Raw genomic sequence first — 19908 nt, 5'->3', positions numbered from 1 at the left:
ACGGGAGAAAATATTTGGCCAAATTCGTTCTCCTCTATCCACACAAGCCCCTGTATATAAGTTTGATCATAACAGGTATCAAAACCTACACAAGAAACAAAGAAACGAACAAATCAGTGCTGTCAATAAACAAAGAATAGCATGGAATGAGGGTGAATATTGTACTTACTAGTACACCACACCAAATTGGAGATCCGATGTCACTCATATAGATGAAAGCCTTAAATGTTGACAGGGTGACAATCCCCAGAAAAACGGTCAAGGAACCCAAAACCACTTGAATTACTCCTGTCCATAGAATACCCTTCCAGTTACCACTTCGAGGCTGTGGGTTGGCCGTGCCGGGAGCTGATTGCGCCGTCACCTGGTGAATGACACGAGATGGGTGGGGTCGAGTGTCAATGGTTTTCTGGGTATTAGTCATTGGGCTTGTGGGGGCCCATTTGCATTTTTTTGCCACACTCTTTGAAACTCTCAAGATCACGTATGGATGCCTCTACAAGTTCAAAACCACTTGATTCAATGTTTTCTTACCCTTTCATGGGCGAGGCCATAACATTTTAAAGTGGGGGGCTTCGCATACAAAAAAAAATCAGATAGTTTCAATTTTCTTTTTCACACTTTGACAGCTCACCCAAGTACCAAATCACGAGAACCAAATTCCAGAATTTTGCCTATTTGGGGTGGGACCAACTTTTATGAAAGTGAGATAAAATCCATCTGAAACAGGCAATGTATGGTGCGTTGTGAAGAAAATATTTACAAATTGTGATCTTTTTTTTATCCCTTTTGGGGCGTGTCACAATTGTCTTCATAAAAATATTTATATAATCAAAATCTTGAATATGACAAAACGCCAGTAATCTAATCCAAATTTTGTTTCAGACATTAAATAACAAAACAGATGAAGTTCATTATTATTTCTTCGAAATTTTAGTTGGCATGTAATTGTTTTTGGCGTAAAACCAAAATTTCCAAAACTGGTATAGAAGGGAAGTGATTTCATATAAAAGGCTAAATTGATGTGTATGTTAAGGTCTAAATCGGCGAAATAAAAGTTTATAGTACTATATATCTGTAAATGTATCTCGAATAGCTATACGTTTATTTGGCAACTCAAAATAACATTCAAATTTGATTTCAACATTAAATTGAATTTAATTTTTCCTTCTCACAATTTTTTTTTATATCTGAATTGTTTTCTATTTATGTGCCAGATTTGCTTCAAAGGAAACACCTTCCAGCTCTTTTTTTTCAAATTTTTGTGCAACAAAATTGATTTTCAAAACAAAATTGTACCTTTTTTAGCATTCCCCATTTTTATTACAAAAGATGTACTGCCTCTTCATAAAAACGAAACACATTTTTAAATGTTGCCGTGTAATTATTACTACCTAGACCGCCAAGTAAAAATTCAAACGAAAACAAAATTGACATGAGTATGAAATAATGTTGCAGTCCCTTGTAATTTCATTTCCCCTAACCCCCAAATTATGAAAGGTGTCTCCTTCCCCTTAAGAGACAGTTTGTCTAAGACTGTACGTCACCAGGTGTGAAATTATAAATTCAAATATTTCATCTGCTGCAAAATGTCTTGATAAGTGACCCTTTGGTGTTTATTTCGAAAAAAATTTGTGAGTGCAATGGTAAGAATAATTTCATGAGGTGACAGATAAAATGTTCCATTCAACGAGGCGAAGCCGAGTGGAATGGAACATTTCATCTGTCACCGAATGAAATTATTCTTTCCTTTGCACGAACGTGAAACATTCATTATTTGTTTTATATAAAACCTGAATAAATCCTTGTCATCTGATAGGTTGACTTCTAAAAGCCAATTTATTCAGGTCAAAACTGTTTAAAAGTTCGACAAGTTCATCATACTTATATTAATGTAAACTGTTCGAAAGATTAAGACCAATCAGATTCAATTTATCTCGATTTAAAACAGCGCCACCACCAGCAGCAGTGACAGCGTGCAATGGAAGTTCTATTCACAGTGCAATAGAATTTCCATCGCACTGTGCGCTGCGCGCCACGCGCGCGCCGTGCGTTGGTACGAATAATTCAATGACATGTGATCAACGATCCACCGATCAGATGACTGGGATTTATTCAGGTGTTGTATAATACTGAATGGTACAAAGCAGGCAATATGGCGACGGCATAGTGAGTACCGAATAAAACATTAACGCACCACCAATCACAAAACATATCTTAATTATCTTTAAAGATGTGATGGCTTATACTAATTTACATTACTGAAATGCACTCAGTACCCAATATTGGTTCTATTTGATTTTTATTTACACTATGATGAGCTGTTATATTCTGGGACAGCGACTGGGTTACCATTTGTTGCTGGCCGACGGGCTGAGACACAGACTCGTAAGCAGGTGGGGCGTCTGTAGCGGCCATCACCGTGACAAAGAGTATGTCTGGATTATCTGTAATTCACATTAATCAATCGATTAATCAATCAGCTTTTATGTCGGTCTGGTTCATCTATGTTTGTTCGCATTTCAAGGATGACATCTGTGGCAGCTACGCATTTCATTTCGAAAACAAATTATGTGTTTATGTCCTCAACTCAAATGATAGAGCAGGCTAGTAAAAACGTTGTGACCAAAGACAAGTTCGTTTAGAAATGAAAGCAGGACTGCTCTTATCAGAACAAAAACTACACAGCGAAAGTTGATAATAAGCAGGGCAAGTTCTTTTCAGAACTAAAAAACTTGTAAGCAGTATAGTTATTACCACATGGTGTTACCGCAAACCGAAACGGTACTGATACTCCACCATGCAAAGCCTAAAATCTTGTGGCATCATACTCGTTTTAAATAGCACCTCCCGAGTACAGTTTTAGTTCATTCGTTTACGATATTTAAATTTCACAATCTTGATTGGGGCAGTTTATACGTAAACGAAACGTTTCTCTAAATTCAACACATTACCTACTTTACCAAAACGAGCAGTTCGTGTATTTTCGAATACTGGCTATCGTGATCACTCTGCTCCAATGTTTGCTATATTAAATATACTTTCCATCTCACGGCAATATAACTCATGTATACATTCATGCATAAGTTACTCCCTCCCTGTATAAATTCTTGTTTGACGTTAAACAAATTCTGAATTTCATGTATAGGCTATAATACTGAAAGTAGCTATAGGGAAAAAGTGTTTGTCCAATTTTGCAGAACGTCAATGTATTAAATAATGTTCGTCGGTGTTGTTCAGGCTGGGCATCTTTTATACTAGAACAATTCAGATGATTCTCTTAAATCATTGCCCTATCTATCTATCTTTGTGACGAAAATGCCTGTCTCACACGTACTTGTCTGTCTTACCTTGTGTTTTGTTTGTCCTAATTGTCCATTTCACAGTATCTTGTAGCCTATATTTGTCTCAGTATCCATAGGTTAGTTTGCATAGAACATTAGAACATATACAGAAATGCTTGCTTCTTTGCTCCGCCTCGGCGCCCTATGCTGGACATCCACTAGATGGAATTTGCACTTGTACATGCAGCACCTTAAAGACACAAAGCCTTTCGGTTAAACCTTATACCTCAATGTAATTTCATTTGCTGCTTTATTGTTAAATAGTTGTGTACACAGCGTCTATCAAATATCATATCATTGTGCTCCTTATGTACTTCTACGTGATCGAACAAATTGTAATAAATACCAACATTGAATGTCACGAAATGCAAAACCAAACGCAATCGTGTTACCTTGCGCTGGAGTGTCCCCGTTTCCTCAACCGTCGTCACTGCGTTGCACGGCGTACTGTGCAAAGCACATACCGACTGCGTTTATCTGGCAATAATTATTTTTGCGCGCCATTACGTCATATTCCAAATATAGCATTTGCTCTAATATTGGCTGGAAAAGCCTCCCATTATCATCCATCCCAGGGTCCGTATAGCTCCTATTCGAAAACATTAACAATGTTAAATTTAAGTGAAGTGTTGCAGAATTGATGGTAAGTTTTGTCTTTTCTATAACGTAGATCAATCGTTATGCAAAGAACGCCCGCCCTGCTTAAGTCAGTATTATAGGAGAGGGGTCAACCAGACATATCGGCTTAATCTGCAACCAAATTTTCGCAGAGAGGGGATGGAATCTCACAGAGTTTTTGTTGGAAAACCAGTCCTACAGAAGCCGCCCATGGATCTTATGGGGGTCAAATTCAAGGAAGCCGCTCACTCCAAGCACGGTATAGATTATCAGGTTTTTTTTAATGCTATTCCAAATTCTGACTAGTCATACATAAAGTTGAACCCCTCCAATACCGTAATAAGATCTTTTTCACTGCCAATCTCAAACAACATCGACTTGTACCAAAATGCTTCCTTAAGTATGTTCCGGTACTCATATTCGAGGGCAATACTAGTGGCCTAGCCAGCGGGGGGAGGGGATAATGAGGGTTATTTAACCCCCCCCCCCCAAATATTTTTGTAAAGAGTGCCGTTTTTTACGAGCGCTCTGAATGTCGCGCAAACGTCGGCAAATGTGCCGCCATGATAAGCGGCACCTATTGTCCGATATTGCCCATGATCAGCCGGTTTGAACAGCGCCCCCATCAGTAGATGATGTCCAATCACCCCACCACTTTCCCACGAAAACTGGGATCTGAACGTCCATGGACAGCCGAGTTTTGTGATCTTTTTATTGAAATACATGTAGATACAACGCCGGTCATAGAGTAAGAAAATTACGCGAAATTGTTCACAGTTAAAAGTCAATAAGATGTACTTTATCCCTATTTCTTTTATCAAAATGGAGCCACATAATTTTAAGAATTCGGTTAATTTCTTTTCAATCCATCCTGTATTGCGGCTCGGTGGCTTCCATCTCATGAATTGCTCGAGTTGTTGGAAAGCTGATGTGTGGAACCGGATTTGTCGAAAGAAAGTTGTCAATGGAAGTCATCGCACTCTTTTCCTCTTCAGTGAGTTTATCTGCTATTGCATTTGGACCTACTCTGTCTGGAGTTGCTCAATCAACAGTTTCAACTCCGTTCCAACATCCAGCCTCCCACTCAATTTTGACGTTTGCGGTCTCCATTTTTATGCTGACATACAAATTGAGACCGCAAATACGGTCACACTTTTGGCACATTTTGCAACATTTATTTTTAACGTGAACGTTATGCTACGTTTGTAAATATTTTTATAAGGATAATGTAATATTTAAATATAAATAAATTAAATAAATTAAATATAAAAAAGACTGCACAGAACACGTGAGGGTTTCGTGGATCCAATAGTATAGTCGAGTGTTGTGTTCACAGTCTATTTACACAGCGCCCGCTGGAGTCGAAAAGATTGGGCTGCGCCATGTTGGAATTGTGTGAATAAAGTGTTTACTCTCTTGAATCTGCATTGCTCTTTCTCTCAGTACTGAATTTGTAACCCATTTATACAGTTTGGAAAAACTAGCATCAAGGCAGGACGAAAACTCTTCAGAACTACTAAAACGGTTCAAGAACAAAAACGCAAATTCAAGACATTTGAATTTCTTTATTGACCTCAATTGAGGACTGCGGCGATCAGAATCAAAACATTCTTTATATTTTAGACCTATAACATAAAGATCTGCATAACGAAATTTGCGATAGAAAAGGAAATATATGGAATAATAAAAACGCACGTGATGTCCTGATTTTACAGTTTTAAAACCCTTTCCCTGAAATATGGTTTCGTAAGACTAAAGGAGTTTATGATACAAAAGGCATCACAAAAATGAAATCAATGCAACTTATATTTTAGCAGCATAACCCAAGCAAAACATAAATGAAGGTTTTCCCCCGTACGAATGTTCTGTATAACTATCATTACTGCACTCCTTCTTTTGGTTCCTTCGTACAAGTGGGCACTGCTCGTTTTTTTTCTTCAGTGTTTTTCCATGAAACAAAATTGAACACTTCCGTTGCCACATTGCAATAAGTGCCATATCCAGACCGTGAACAATTCAACATCAACTCAATATTCCACATATGACCGATTTAATCATGCCTGTATAATGTATCAGGCTATAATTCCTTTCTTTTGAATGTGCAGTCAAAAAATATCAGATCGAGCAAACTGACTCTAGTATTTAGGAGCTCAAAACATGCAGCCAATGCATTAACTAATGCCATGATTTCGGGAAAGGCACAATATCAATGTATTTAATAATTATCCATCATACAAAAGCTCTTGAGTAAATATCTGAGTACATTATACTTTACAAAAAAATAAGCATCAGTTCTCCAACATTCTAAGTTCAATTTTATGAACAGTATTGCAAAATAGAGCCATTTCTTGACGCATGACTGCTAAAACCTAAATGTAATAAGAATATTAAAAAAATATATGGCTCGCTCAGTTTAATAAACATAGGGCGATTTTGTACATATCAATCACTAGTAACATTGACAATTTCATGTATTTTGCGTGCTTTGTTCACAAGTTAATATATTTTAATACACATCCCTATATTCAGCTGTCCACCAATGAACATGTTTGTACATACGTTTTCCTGCCTTTAAGAATGAACGAACATTTGCCCAGGAAAACGGACAAAAATCACCATCATTATTTTAGAAAAATATTATTAAAATCTCACTTGTATCTAAATGCATGTGTGCAATCTGTGGTTCTCACATAATACAATATAGCTTCTTAGGGCATTCCATTGACAGCGCTAAAATGCAATATTTTAGTAAAAAATTTGTATGGTCTGTTTGTAAAAATTTTAGTAAACTTCTCATGGCATGGATCAATTTCAGTATTTTATTTGTTGAAATGAGTGGAAAAAGCATGCTTGTTTAATGTACGCTTCGATGGTGTGTCAACTGTTATTGCTTTTTAAGAGGCAAACAACTACCCTAGGTCACTTTCTTTTTCACTCATCCTGAATAATAGACAAATCTGATATTCACTGAGTGGATAGTCACTGAGCACGCTGTAGGCCTAAACTCACACAAAGTTCGTGAATTACAACCTAAACTCAATGTCAGCTATCACCTAGATTAAACAAATAGATCTAATGGTCACAATCGAAGAAGTGTAGCTCATTATGTGTTGTACAGACTAGAGTGCCATATTTTTATTTCGTTATAATACAAAATTCCGCCAAGTCTCACATAAAATTGAACCCTTCCGATTCCATATTGCACAGTAAGTTCCATAACCAGAAAAAAAAACTTCAACTCAATATTCCCAATACGCAGGAATTTATCCTGCCCCATGTAAAATGTATAAGGGTGATTCCTTTATTTGTTAAGTGTCAAACCTGGCTTTGGCTTTCATTGTTGTACGTCTTTGAATATGTGGCAACAAAATCCGATGCTGCCAAAATACGTACAGTGCTTGGGAGCTCAACAAATTAAGCCAATGTCTGCATCCGATGCCGTGATTTCGGGAAATTTTCAATATTAGTCTGTGTAAAAATATACATTATCCTTTAAGAAACATCAGCTCTTCAGTAAATATCTGAGTACGTTATGCTTTCTTCATTTATAAAAAAAATAAGCGCCAGTTCTCCAACTTTTATTTGAATTATTCTAAAATAAAGCAGGACAACATTATTGCATTGCATCTAAATCTATTTGTTGACCCACAGCATGTACGGCTAAAACCTAATGTACATCCAGATACAGCTTAACATGAACAAATCAAGAATTTAATTCTTCTTCCAACTCCAGATATCATGATTCCATCAGGTCAAAGATCATCGATGACCTATTGAACGAGTTCTTTGTACTGTTGCTCACCGGTGGGGGCCGCTTGAGCCTGCGGATACTGCCCCTGCTGGGCTGGGTAGGCTATAAATTCAAACAAAACAAACTGAGGGAAAATGGCCGAATGCAGTTTTAAGGATAAGACCGTGTATACATTCTTTGTTATGTAACAAGAGCTTTTGAGGAAATATCTGAGTACACTTTTCTTCATTCACTGTATGAAAATTAAACGTATGCAACATCTCTTTATTGACACATAAGGTAGGCATATTGCTAAAACCTAATGTACATCCACATGCAGCTTAACATGAATAAGGCAAGACTTAAAGTCTGTTTCAACCCCTAGATATCACGCCTTCAGGTCAAAGTTCATCGATGACCTATTTAATGAGTTCTTGGTACCATTACTCACCCGTTGGGGGCGCTTGAGCTTGCGGATACTGCCCCTGCTGGGCTGGGTAGGCTAAACAAGAACAACGGGGAACACATTATATGAATCAAGAGACTGCATAGGAGAGACCATAAGCCTGGGATTTTTCTATCTGATCATTACTATAGATGAAAACAATATTTTTAAGACGTCTCTTACCAACTTGTGGCTGACCAGCAATGTTGTAGAAGGCCGGTCCCTGGGGCTGTGTGGCAACCACCAGGTGTGGTTGAGCTTGGTATTGAATCTGTCATTATGAGAACAATTATACTTCATTTGGGTGTTTTTTCTCTCAAATACATCATCCTATAATTAAATACCTACCACCTTGCTATCGTACGTGTAATTGTCGTTTATCCAGAATCTGAATGTGTTTTTCTTTTTACATCGACCTCTCCTCTTAAAATCCCCGACACCTAAGTGTTACCATAATGTTAACATTTTAAGTGGTCGAATTATTATGATCTCTGAGCAAATTTAGGTCTAAAAGGCATTCGCTATACTTTCCCGAGTATTAAGTGTTTCCGTGCTGTAACATATAGGCCTATTTATCCTTTCATAGTTTCGTCTTCTAGCTTCAGTGGTAGTCCAGGGCATCACGGACAATAACTACAGGGAGAGTTAAAAAAAAAGGAAGCCCTAATGGTGACCCCCTATTTGAAAATGTAGCGCTTGCCAGCTCTTACCTAGATCATGTACCTTAATGTGATCCGTGGACAATGTTAAACAAAATGGTGTTTGTGTTCAAAATTCCATAACTTGAAAAGTACACGAGCGATTTGAATGATTCTTTCACTGAAAGAAAGTTTATTAATCGTTTTTTTTTTATATTGTAGATCTGGAAAGCGCTACATGCAGAACGTCTTTTGAAAAAAATGGGAGCACCATTTGGGTCTCCTTTTTTTTACTCATCCTGTAGATTGTTTTTGTCAGAAGTGCTTTCGAAAGAAAGCCAATCAAAGGATGAAAGGCAGGCTTATATAGCCATATGCAACAATAACTGCCATACTTGTGATACATCTATGCTGCGATACATACGTTAGAAATGAGCCCACTATAGATTATCAGGTGAATTTAAACTGGAGTTTACCTCAAAAACATGAAATGCTCGGTTCGTACAATCACAAGGTCTCAAAAGTCCTTAATAACCTAATCCCAACGCACCATGTCCTAAGACAAATCACAATGAGCTAATTTACACCGCGTAAAACTGAATTTTACTTGATCTAGATTTTAAAAAAAGCAATGCAGATCTACAAGGACATAACTTGGTGTTGTCACGTACCACTGTCTGAGTTGCTGATCCACCACTGCAGAGTGGACCACAGGTCATGCTGGCACCAATGATGGCGACAACAAACTCCACTAAGGCGAGAATTATCAGTATAGCATAAACAGCATTGACAGCCGCCTGCATAGAATCATTGCAAGAGATGATGTATTAGTTACCTTCACACTTCAGGGTATCCCACAATTCAACACATATTAAACCTAAATATCTTTGCAGTACGTAGGCCTAACGTTCCGTCTTGTAAACGTCTAGGTAGATTTCAAAATCGTTTAACTTCATCATACACATTGAAACACAAATCGCTGTTTGGAAATACTTCAAATCAAGAAAAGCGGAGACGTGATTCTCATTAATATAGCGCCTCGAAAGTGAAGCAACGACGGCAAATTCGCTGAGAAATAAATAAATGTAACAAATAAGAAAATGAAGAAAAAAAAGATAGACACCCCTGGAGGCAGAAACACGAAAACGTTTCATTATCAGGGGATTAAAGTTCGACTCACCTGCAAATAACAGAATGAAGGAGGGTCGTCATAGTACGAGACGCTCTGGCCACGATAGCCATAAGTGTAGTCATAACGATAACGCGTATAAATTGGATGACAGACTTGATTGATGATCGCCATCATGGCAGCCCCAAAACCAATGACGCAGCACGCAGCCAGACAAGCCAAGATGGACATGACCATGTAGCCGACAGCCTGTGCAGAAAAAAAAACAATTCCTTCGAAATCTTTCTAAAAGACTTTTTGTCCATTGGTGGAATTGGTCCAAGTCCATTAAAGTGGTCATATGTTAATATTCAGTCCTTATATCTGCGAAATATCACAGGACTGTATTCATTTGTTACTCCCCCACCCATTTTGAAGATTTCCCACTTCAAGGTAGCAATAGACTTGGCCAAGTCTGGGTTGCGCTCGGTCTGTGCCTATATTGTAAATCCACTCACAGCGCATATCGCCTTCGCATACGTCCTTACAGTACATAACGCGCGCCCTCATGCGTCAAATCCGGACCAGCATGTTAAAAACGTACATGTTCATGTTATTTTCAAGTGATATTGCTAACTATTGCACCACATGTATGCACATGCTCTGCAGTACATGTACACACATGTACGTGTAATACGCGTGTTGTACAATGTACGTACAGTGGGTGCGCATTCATGCTATACGGCACTGAAGTGGAATGCGCGCTGAGGTGTACCTTGTCGGGCATCTGGAAAGAGGTAAACGAAGTGATTTTTGCTACTTTTTTTAAGATACCGACTTAAAGCAATTCCGACTTGTGTAAAGTCTAAGGTAGCAACAACTAAAACACTATTATACTTCCAAGTAAGAAACCCTTAACACTGCTTACCACTCCGGAATGCTTCTTACATCCTGACACTATGCCCAAGATTCCAGCGACGACGTAGAACTGTACAAAAAAATCATTGCTGAGATTTAGGAAAGGCTAGAGGATTCATTTGGCGTCCCCACGTGTGCAACAGATGTATACAAATGCAACCAAAATGTTCATTTGGCAAGATATTGGACACTTTAGCCTCCGATGTGGACACAAAACGAAAGTGTCTGTTGTACAACGTAAACGTATTATTGCACACGTACACCGTTATCCCACCGTAAACCTCGTGCATGTAAACAACTTTTCGTCTTTTTTAATGAGAAATATTCCGCAAAATTCATTCCCCGCTCTCCACATAAGCCTCTGTTTAAAAGTATGGAGCAACTATAGAATGCAGGGCCACGCCGGGAAAAGGTTTTTTTTTGGTAGTTGGATGCGATGTGAGGAGTGGGGTCGTTGACGTTGGGCACTCTTTTGAGAACGAAGCAACATTGGTATATATGAGAATTCCCCATGCTAACGCGTACGTACGTGGGTATACAACATGCGGTATGAACGTAGATATATATAAAAATAGAGGGCGGTAAAGAGTGAATGAGCGTGAGGTAAATTGTGATCAATTGAGGGCGCTATAGAGAGTGAATGAATGACGAGTACGTAGTATATACACCGAGTGACGGCTTGGGATGTCTTGGATGCGCGAAAGCGGGGTGGATGAGCATGAAGTCATTAATAGAGGGCGTTTTATTTACCCCAGGACCTTTTACTGTATTTACCCTATAGACTCACTACTTTATTTCCCTATCTCAAACCAACCCCTACCTACCCTGACGTGGATGCGTGGATGTGTGGATGCGCGGATGCGCGGATGCGGGGAAGGGCATAAGTAAATTTTCATCAATAGAGGGCCCTTTTTTGGATGCCTGGATGCGCGGATGCGCGGATGCGGAGTGGGCATGAAGTAAGTTTCAATCAATAGAGGGCGCTATAGAAATGCGCCGGTGGCATGAAGTTAAGTTAAATCAATTATAGAGGGCGCTTTATTGGATGCCTGGATGCGCGGATGCGGAGGGGGCATGAAGTAAATTTTAATCAATAGAGGGCCCTATAGAAAACCGACTGCGCATCCACGCAGCCATGGATGCGCGGATATGGAATGGAGTGGCCCTGTATTCTACCAAAAGGATGATCATAATAGGCATCAAAGGCTACATAAGAAACAAAGAAACAAATGAATCAGCACTGTCAATAAACAAAGAATAGCATGGAATGAGGGTGAATATTGTACTTACTAATATACCACACCAAATTGGAGATCCGATGTCACCGAAAAAGAAGAACTGGCCAAATTCAGTCAGGGTGACAATCCCCAGAATGACGGTTAAGGAACCCAAAACCACTTGAATTATTCCTGTCCATACAATACCCTTCCAGTTACCACTTCGAGGCTGTGGGTTGACCGTGCCGAAAGTAACGCCGGCAGCGGGTTGCACCGTCACCTGGTGAATCAGGTTGAGTGTCAATGGTTTTCGGGGTATGACTCATTGGTCTTGTGTGGGCCCATTATGCATGTTGTCGGTACACTCTTTGAAACTCTCAGGATCACGTATGGATGCCTCCACAAGTTCAAAACCATTATTGATTCAATGTTTTTTTACCCTTTCATGGGCGAGGCCATAACATTTAAAAGTGGGGGGGGGGGGCTTCGCATGCAAAACAACTGTTCAGATAATTTCAAGTTTCTTTTTCGCACTTTGACAGCTTACGTCACCCAAGTGCAAAATAACGAGAACAAGGTTCCAGAATTTTTCCTCATTTGGGTTCGGGCCAACTTTTATAAAAGTATATGGGAGATGATTTTTTAAAAATATTTTTACCATAAGTCAAATGACCAATTTGGGGTTTGTTAAGAGGAGTGATTATTGTGAATAAAAAAAACACGTGATATTTTGGATAACAAATATTTCGTGTAGGTACAATGCAACCCTAACAAATAAAAAAACAATGAACTAAGTCAATGTTTTCATTGATACACTCGCGCAACACGACACACACTATGTCCTTGAGGTAGATTTAATTGTTTTCATGGCAAAATTAGCACATGAATAGGGTCCATGTACATGTACGTACATGACATTGCAAACTTAATGTAATAAGTGGACTGTATAAGTATTGTGCGCGTGTAGTTATGTACGAAGACCAGCGGCGTGTACAGCTTGCCTGTACTGAACGGTACAGAGCAGGCATAGTGAATACCGGGTATATAACATAAAAGCACCATCAATGTCATTCATATAATTATCATAAAATAAGTGATGGCTTATAGTAATTAACATAATACTGATATACACACAGTGCACAATATTGGGGCCCTATTTGATTTTTCCTTTACACCATAATTATTCTGAACTGTTATATTCCGGGAGAGATGACTGGCTTACCAGTTGTTGCTGGCCGACGGGCTGAGGCGCAGCCACGTAGGAAGGAGGGGCATTAGTAGTGGCCATCACCGTGACAGAAAGTATCTCTGGATTCTCTGTAATCAATTAATCAATCAATCAATCAATTAATCAATCAGTTAATTGTCCGTCGGTCTGGTTCATCTATGTTTGCTCGCATTTCAAAGATGACCTCTGTGGCAGCTACGCATTTCATAAACAAATTATGTATTTATGTCCTCTAATCAACTTTCATAATTTTGTATCGATCAATTCAAGTACACACAATTTGTTCCTTTGATTTTTAATAAAACAAAGCTAATTCAGATTAAATAATTTTATGAAATAAAATAAAATAATTTTATGAAAAACTTACTCGGAAAACCGTATTGACGAAGAAGCAATACAAATATTTAAGAACACTGGCATGTTACTCGTTTAAAATAGTACCTCCCGAGTACAATTTCATTTCATTCGTTTTACGATATTTAAATTACTCAATCTTGAATCGGGGCAGTTAATACGTTTACGAAACGTTAATGTGACACATTACTTATTTTACGAAGACGAGCGGTTCGTGCAATTTCGAATGCAGGCTATCGTGATCATGATGTTTGCTCAATTAAAATCTATTACATTGTAATGACTTATATCACTTCACGGGAATAACTCATGTATACAATCACGCATAAGATAATCCCTCCCTGTATTAATTTCGTATTTGACGCAGAAAAAGACATCTAAATTGTATGTAGGCCTATAAGCTATAATACACGAATTGGTGCTAGGGAAAATGTGTTCGTCCAATTTAAAAGAACGTCAATGTATTAAATAGTGTTGTTCGTCGAGGCATCTTTTATACTGGAATAATTAGGATGATTCTCTTAAAAATCATTGCCCTATCTCAGTGAAAAATGCCTCGTCTCACACGTAGTTGTCTGTCTTATCTTGTGTTTTGTTTGTACTATATGTCCATTTCACAGTATCTTGTAACCTATATTTGTCTCAGTGTCCATAGGTTAGTTTGCATAGTATATTAGAACATAATACAGAAATTCTTGCTTCTTTGCTCCGCCTCGGCGCCCTATGCTGGACATCCACTAGATGTAATTTGCACTTGTACAAGTGCCTTATAGACACAAAGCCTTTCGCTTAAACCTTATACCTCAATGTAATTTCATTTGCTGCTTGATTGCTGTGTACGTAATATTTATCAAATATCATATCATTGTAAAATTTGTACGTGATTGTACAAATTGTAATGAATGACTGCATTGAATCTTACGGAATGAAAAACAAATGCAATCGTTTTACCTTATAATTACGCTGGAGTGTTCCTGCTTCTTCAACCGTCGTCACTGCCTGGCACGGCGTACTGTACAAAGCTCATACCGACTGCGTTTGTCAGGCAATAATTATTATTGCGCGCCATTACGTCATATTCTTAATATAGCATTTGCTTTAGTATTGCCACAAAAGCCTCCCATCATCTATCTTAGGGTCCGCTTTTAGATCCCTACGCTATAGCAATGGTACGGCCGAGTGATGAAAAAAGGCCTTGGTTACCACTGGTGTATTTGAGCTCTCATTAGATTCATACTGCAAAACAAGTAACCTTAAGTCAGCACTTTACCGACGCACCACCAATATTAATGCGCACGAAACGCACGGACTGTATAATACAAGCATTGATCTCCATATACACAGACTGGATAGGACAACTATGGTGGCCGTTCATTGCCGTTCCCCTTTTTCAGTAAATATTTCAAAATTTACCGCTCTACATAGTTTTCTTTTCAAAATGTTTTAAAAAACTATTTTAGTTAATTCAAAAAAAATAGAATTCTTATAAAAATAATTTCAAAATAAATTTTTTATAAAAATAATTTCAAATTTAAAATGCTTATAAAATAATTTCAAATTTAAATTGCTTATAAAAATAATTTCAAATTTAAATTTCTTATAAAAATATTTTCAAATTTAAATTGCTTTTAAAAATAATTTCAAATTTAAATTTTTTATAAAAATATTTTCAAATTTAATTCGCTTTTAAAAATAATTTCAAATTTAAATTTCTTATAAAAATATTTTCAAATTTAAATTGCTTATAAAAATAATTTCAAATTTAAATTTCTTATAAAAATATTTTCAAATTTGAATTGCTTTTAAAAATAATTTCAAATTTAAATTTCTTATAAAAATATTTTCAAATTTAAATTGTTTATAAAAATATTTTCAAGTTCATGTTTAAAATGAAAGTAGATTTTACACAAAATGAAAGTGATTTCAAAGTGAACTTCATATTCGTGACGGCCTATGGTTGCCACAGTATCCCACAGTGCTTTGCCGATGGGGATGCATAGAGTTAAACAATTTTATGTGGGGGTGATGGGCCGCGCGCTGTATCCAATATCGCGCAGTCTAGTACAGGGTAAGGACTAGTAGCAACTCTAGCTTTACAGTACAGATCGGTGTCATTGCGGAACCGAAGACACGAACGTGGGGCCTAGTGCTGACGGTTTTTACTCTCGAAATGACGCTTGGAAGGAGGATAATGACCTGAAAGAAGAGATGGACAAGTATGTAAAGCAACTGCTTAAACGAGAGGAGATTCTCAGTTTCTAGCCCCATAAATGTGGCCAATTTACAGGACTACCTCCGTAAACATAGGCCACTCGCCACCATGTACATGTACGTGATGTATACAAAAACATGTCGCACTTTTTTAGATGTCTAATTTTCGTGAAATTTCATGTTGAAATTTTGATACGAAAACATGTGCAAACGAATCTTGAAATATCACGAAATATAGACATCTGAAAAGGCAGCACTTTCTGATTAGACTTTAAAGAGGGTGAGTATGCTTCTAAAGCAAAAATAAACTATAAACTAAGCCTAAATGTGAAAATCATAATTTGACAAAGTGCGACAAGTTTTTGTACAATAGACATATAAGATGTTAATTTCAATTAATTCTGGCATGACAACCCATTGGAATGGTTCTTTTGACGTTCAGGGACTACCATGACCTGCTATTTGAAGATGACTGCTGTCCGCCATCTGTCAAAATGTCAATCTGCAATATTATCTCTTGCGCCAAAGGCTCTTGGTATGATGAACCATCCCATTTAAATCCACCACTACCTAACTTATTTGAGTGGTTATTTTGAGTTGTATCTTTATACCTATTTCTTTCTGTTATAACTTCTAACAATTTGTTTTAAATTAATTTGTTTTACTGGCTTAAGTAAATTTGTTCTCCATTGCATGGTTTATTATTTACACATGTTTTGCGTTACATATAGTTGCCATGGGCGTCGCCAGGATTTTTCTTGAGTGGGGCAAAGCACATTTCCCCCAAATCCTTATGATTTCCTGCATTTTCCCGATTGATCATTTTTTCGAGGGTGGGCAGGGTATTTCCCCCGGCGACCCCAACCCTTTAAATAAACAACAATATGATTTCGCCCCTCTCCCCCCCCTTTTTTTTCTCCTGTTTTTTTGGCTTGCCCTCCCCCCCCCCCCCCCCTCCACCCACCTCGCGACGCCCATGATAGTTGCCATTTGATTATTGTGATTATTTATTTCGCGTGCTATTGTAATGAATCTGTTGCTTATCATTCATCTGGTAAACAATTCCTAAATGTTCACTTCCTGGTGTTGGATTTTTTTTTATTTAATCAGCTGATTCATCTGTTTATATACATTTTTGTTTCGATATCGTTTTAACTTCAATATCACGAACGGTTAAGGAGAAAACCCGCGGAGAAAGTGGTCGGGTTGTGCCCGATCACTCAACAAGATCAAACATGTATATAGCTATGTAGGCAATTATACAGGCATCTTTCGAAGCCGGGGGCTTATATGAAGATGCCTTGACAAAACAAAACCGAAATGTCAACTCAACAATTACAGAAACAGACAATCGGACAAACACAAATAGAGACCATGGGATAAAATGTGAGGGTTAGAGAAAATAGAAAATGCCATAAATAAATAATCATGTAGCTAGTCATAAATTAAAGCTAAGCATCAATATTGTAAAATAAGTAAAAACGATATCGAAACAAAAATATAAATATACGGATGAATAAGCCGATTCAATAATAAAAAAAATCCAACACAAGGAAGTGAACATTTACGAATTTGTAACCAGATGAATGATAAGCAACAGATTAATTACAATCGCACGCGAAATAAACAATCAAAATAATCAAATGGCAACTATCATGGGCGTCGCGAGGGGGGGGGGGGTGCAAGCCAAAAAAGGAGAGTTCCTTACACTAACGATCGCACAAGGCATGATGGGAAACACCATGGCGCTGCAAGATCGTACCCACGGGGCACGAGGTTGGGATAGAGGATATCCATACAGCATTCACACAGTAGACTTTACATATTGACCAATTCGCCCCTGGTTTCACGAAGATGGCTGCGTATAATACGAACGTTCAGCGCGTATATACGCACACGTTGTATCAACAGTTGACGCGCACTTTAGTCACGTACACATATAATGATGTTCTAAAAGGGACACATTTCCGTAGTGATTATTATTTCCAAAACGCCGAAAAAGTGAACTGCGGCATTGAGAAAGTAAATCACGTCGTTAGAAAAATTGTAAACCTTGGTCAGTGGTGGTGGTCAAAATATAAGTCAAGTGAACCGCGATGTTACAAAAGAAATCATGCTGTCTATAAATTCGGCAACTTGTCCTTTGTAGATCACCAGCCGGTCTCACCGGTCTCACCAATATGGCGTCAAATTCATTCATTGTGCGGCTCCCTGTTCGCTATCCAGTCGTTATATAGAGATCAGTGGTTGACGTGCACCGTTCCTTGTGTGAGAGGACGCGCGTACACGTTATATGTACACGCAGTGGCCGCGCACCCCCAATTGTACTTCCTTTGCCGCTGAGGGGATGGGGGATATTTACCCCCCCCCCCCTCCTATATATTTCGTAAAGCGTGCCGTTTTTTACGAGCGCTCTTTCTTAACGAGCGCCCGTTTTTTGGAATGTTGCGCAAAAGTCGGCAAATGTGCCGCCATGAAAAGCGGCACCTATTGTCCGATATTGCCCATGATCGGCCGGTCTGAACAGCGCCCCCATAAGAAGATGGTGTCCAATCGCCCCACCATTTGCCCACGAAAACCGGGATCTGAACGTCCATGGACAGCCGAGTTTTGTGATCTTTTATAAAACATGTGGATATAACGTGGTAATAGAGTATGAAAATTACGTGATTTTTTTCACAGATAAAAGTCAATAAGATGTACTTTAACCCTATTTCTTTTATCAAAATGGAGCCACATAATTTTAAGAATTCGGTTAATTTCTTTTCAATCCACCCTGTATTGTGGCTTGGTGGCTTCCATCTCATGAATTGCTTGAGTTGTTGGAAAGCTGATGTGTGGAACCGGATTTGTCGAAAGAAAGTTGTCGATGGAAGTCATCGCACTCTTTTCCTCTTTAGTGAGTTTATCTGCTATTGCATTTGGACCTTCTCCGTCTGGAGTTGCTCAATAACAGTTTCAACTCCGTTCCAACATCCAGCCTCCCACTCAATTGTGACGTTTGCGGTTTCCATTTTTATGCTGACCCCAGGTGCCCACCTGGGGTCAACATACAAATGGAGACCGCAAATACGGTCACACTTTTGGCACATTTGCAACATTTATTTTTAACGTGAACGTAATGCTACGTTTGTAAATATTTTCATAAGGATAATGTAATATTAAAATATAAATAAATTAATAAATTAAATATAAAAAAAAGACTGCACAGAACACGTGAGGGTTTCGTGGATCCAATAGTATAGTCGAGTGTTGTGTTCACAGTCTATTTACACAGCGCCCGCTGGAGTCGAAAAGATTGGGCTGCGCCATGTTGGAATTGTGTGAATAAAGTGTTTACTCTTGAATCTGAATTGCTCTTTCTCTCAGTACTGAATTTGTCACCCATTTATACACTTTGGAAATACTAGCATCAAGGCAGGACGAAAACTCTTCAGAACTACTAAAACGGTGCAAGAACAAAAATCAAATGTAAATTCAAGACATTTGAATTTCTTTATTGACCTCAATTGAGGACCGCGGCGATCAGAATCAAAACATTCTTTATATGTTAGACCTTCCATAAAGGTATGCATAATGGACGATAGAAAAGGAAATATAAGGAATTACAAAAATGCACGTGATGTTCTGATTTTACAGTTTTAAAACCCTTTCCCTGAACGGTTTCGTAAGACTAAAGTAGTTTATGATACAAAGGCATCACAAAAATGAAATCAATGCAACTCATATTTTTAGCAACATACCCAAGCAAAACATAAATGAAGGTTTTGCCCCGTACAAATGTTCTGTATAACTATCATTACTGCATTCCTTCTTTTGGTTCCTTTGTACAAGTGGGCACTGCTCGTTTATTTTCTTCAGTGTTTATCCATGCAAAAAAAATCTCACCAAAATAAATTGAACACTTCCGTTGCCACATTGCAATAAGTGGCATATCCAAAACGTGAACAAATAAACATCAACTCAATATTCCGCATATGACCGATTTGATCACGCCCCCTGTAAAATGTATCAGGCTATAATCCTTTCTTTGAATGTGCGGCCAAAGAATATCAGATCGAGCCAACTGGTTTAGAATTTAGGAGCTCAAATCATGA

General features: G+C 38.2%; 1 protein-coding gene across 3 annotated transcripts in view; it reads right to left on the bottom strand.

The window, feature by feature from the left end:
• Positions 1 to 6146: 6146 nt before the first annotated feature.
• Positions 6147 to 19908, bottom strand: part of LOC119730968 — a 20960-nt gene continuing 7198 nt past the window's right edge. For 2 of the 3 annotated variants that reach the window (XM_038204036.1, XM_038204037.1), the window contains exons 3-9: positions 12092 to 12298; positions 10812 to 10871; positions 9956 to 10153; positions 9447 to 9572; positions 8321 to 8408; positions 8144 to 8194; positions 6147 to 7815 (exon numbers count right to left, since the gene is read on the bottom strand). In XM_038204036.1, the coding sequence (XP_038059964.1) occupies positions 7733 to 7815; positions 8144 to 8194; positions 8321 to 8408; positions 9447 to 9572; positions 9956 to 10153; positions 10812 to 10871; positions 12092 to 12298 (813 nt within the window). In that variant the 3' untranslated portion in view covers positions 6147 to 7732. Of the gene's footprint in view, positions 7816 to 8143; positions 8195 to 8320; positions 8409 to 9446; positions 9573 to 9955; positions 10154 to 10811; positions 10872 to 12091; positions 12299 to 13240; positions 13336 to 14551; positions 14626 to 19908 lie in introns of those variants that run through there. The other variant, XM_038204038.1, reaches the window with a different exon arrangement.

This window comes from Patiria miniata, unplaced genomic scaffold (genome assembly GCF_015706575.1).
Source record: "Patiria miniata isolate m_02_andy unplaced genomic scaffold, ASM1570657v1 HiC_scaffold_22, whole genome shotgun sequence".
Taxonomy (NCBI): domain Eukaryota; kingdom Metazoa; phylum Echinodermata; class Asteroidea; order Valvatida; family Asterinidae; genus Patiria; species Patiria miniata.
The sequence above is the reverse complement of the archived record's forward strand: the minus strand, read 5'-3'. Positions and strand labels throughout refer to the sequence as shown.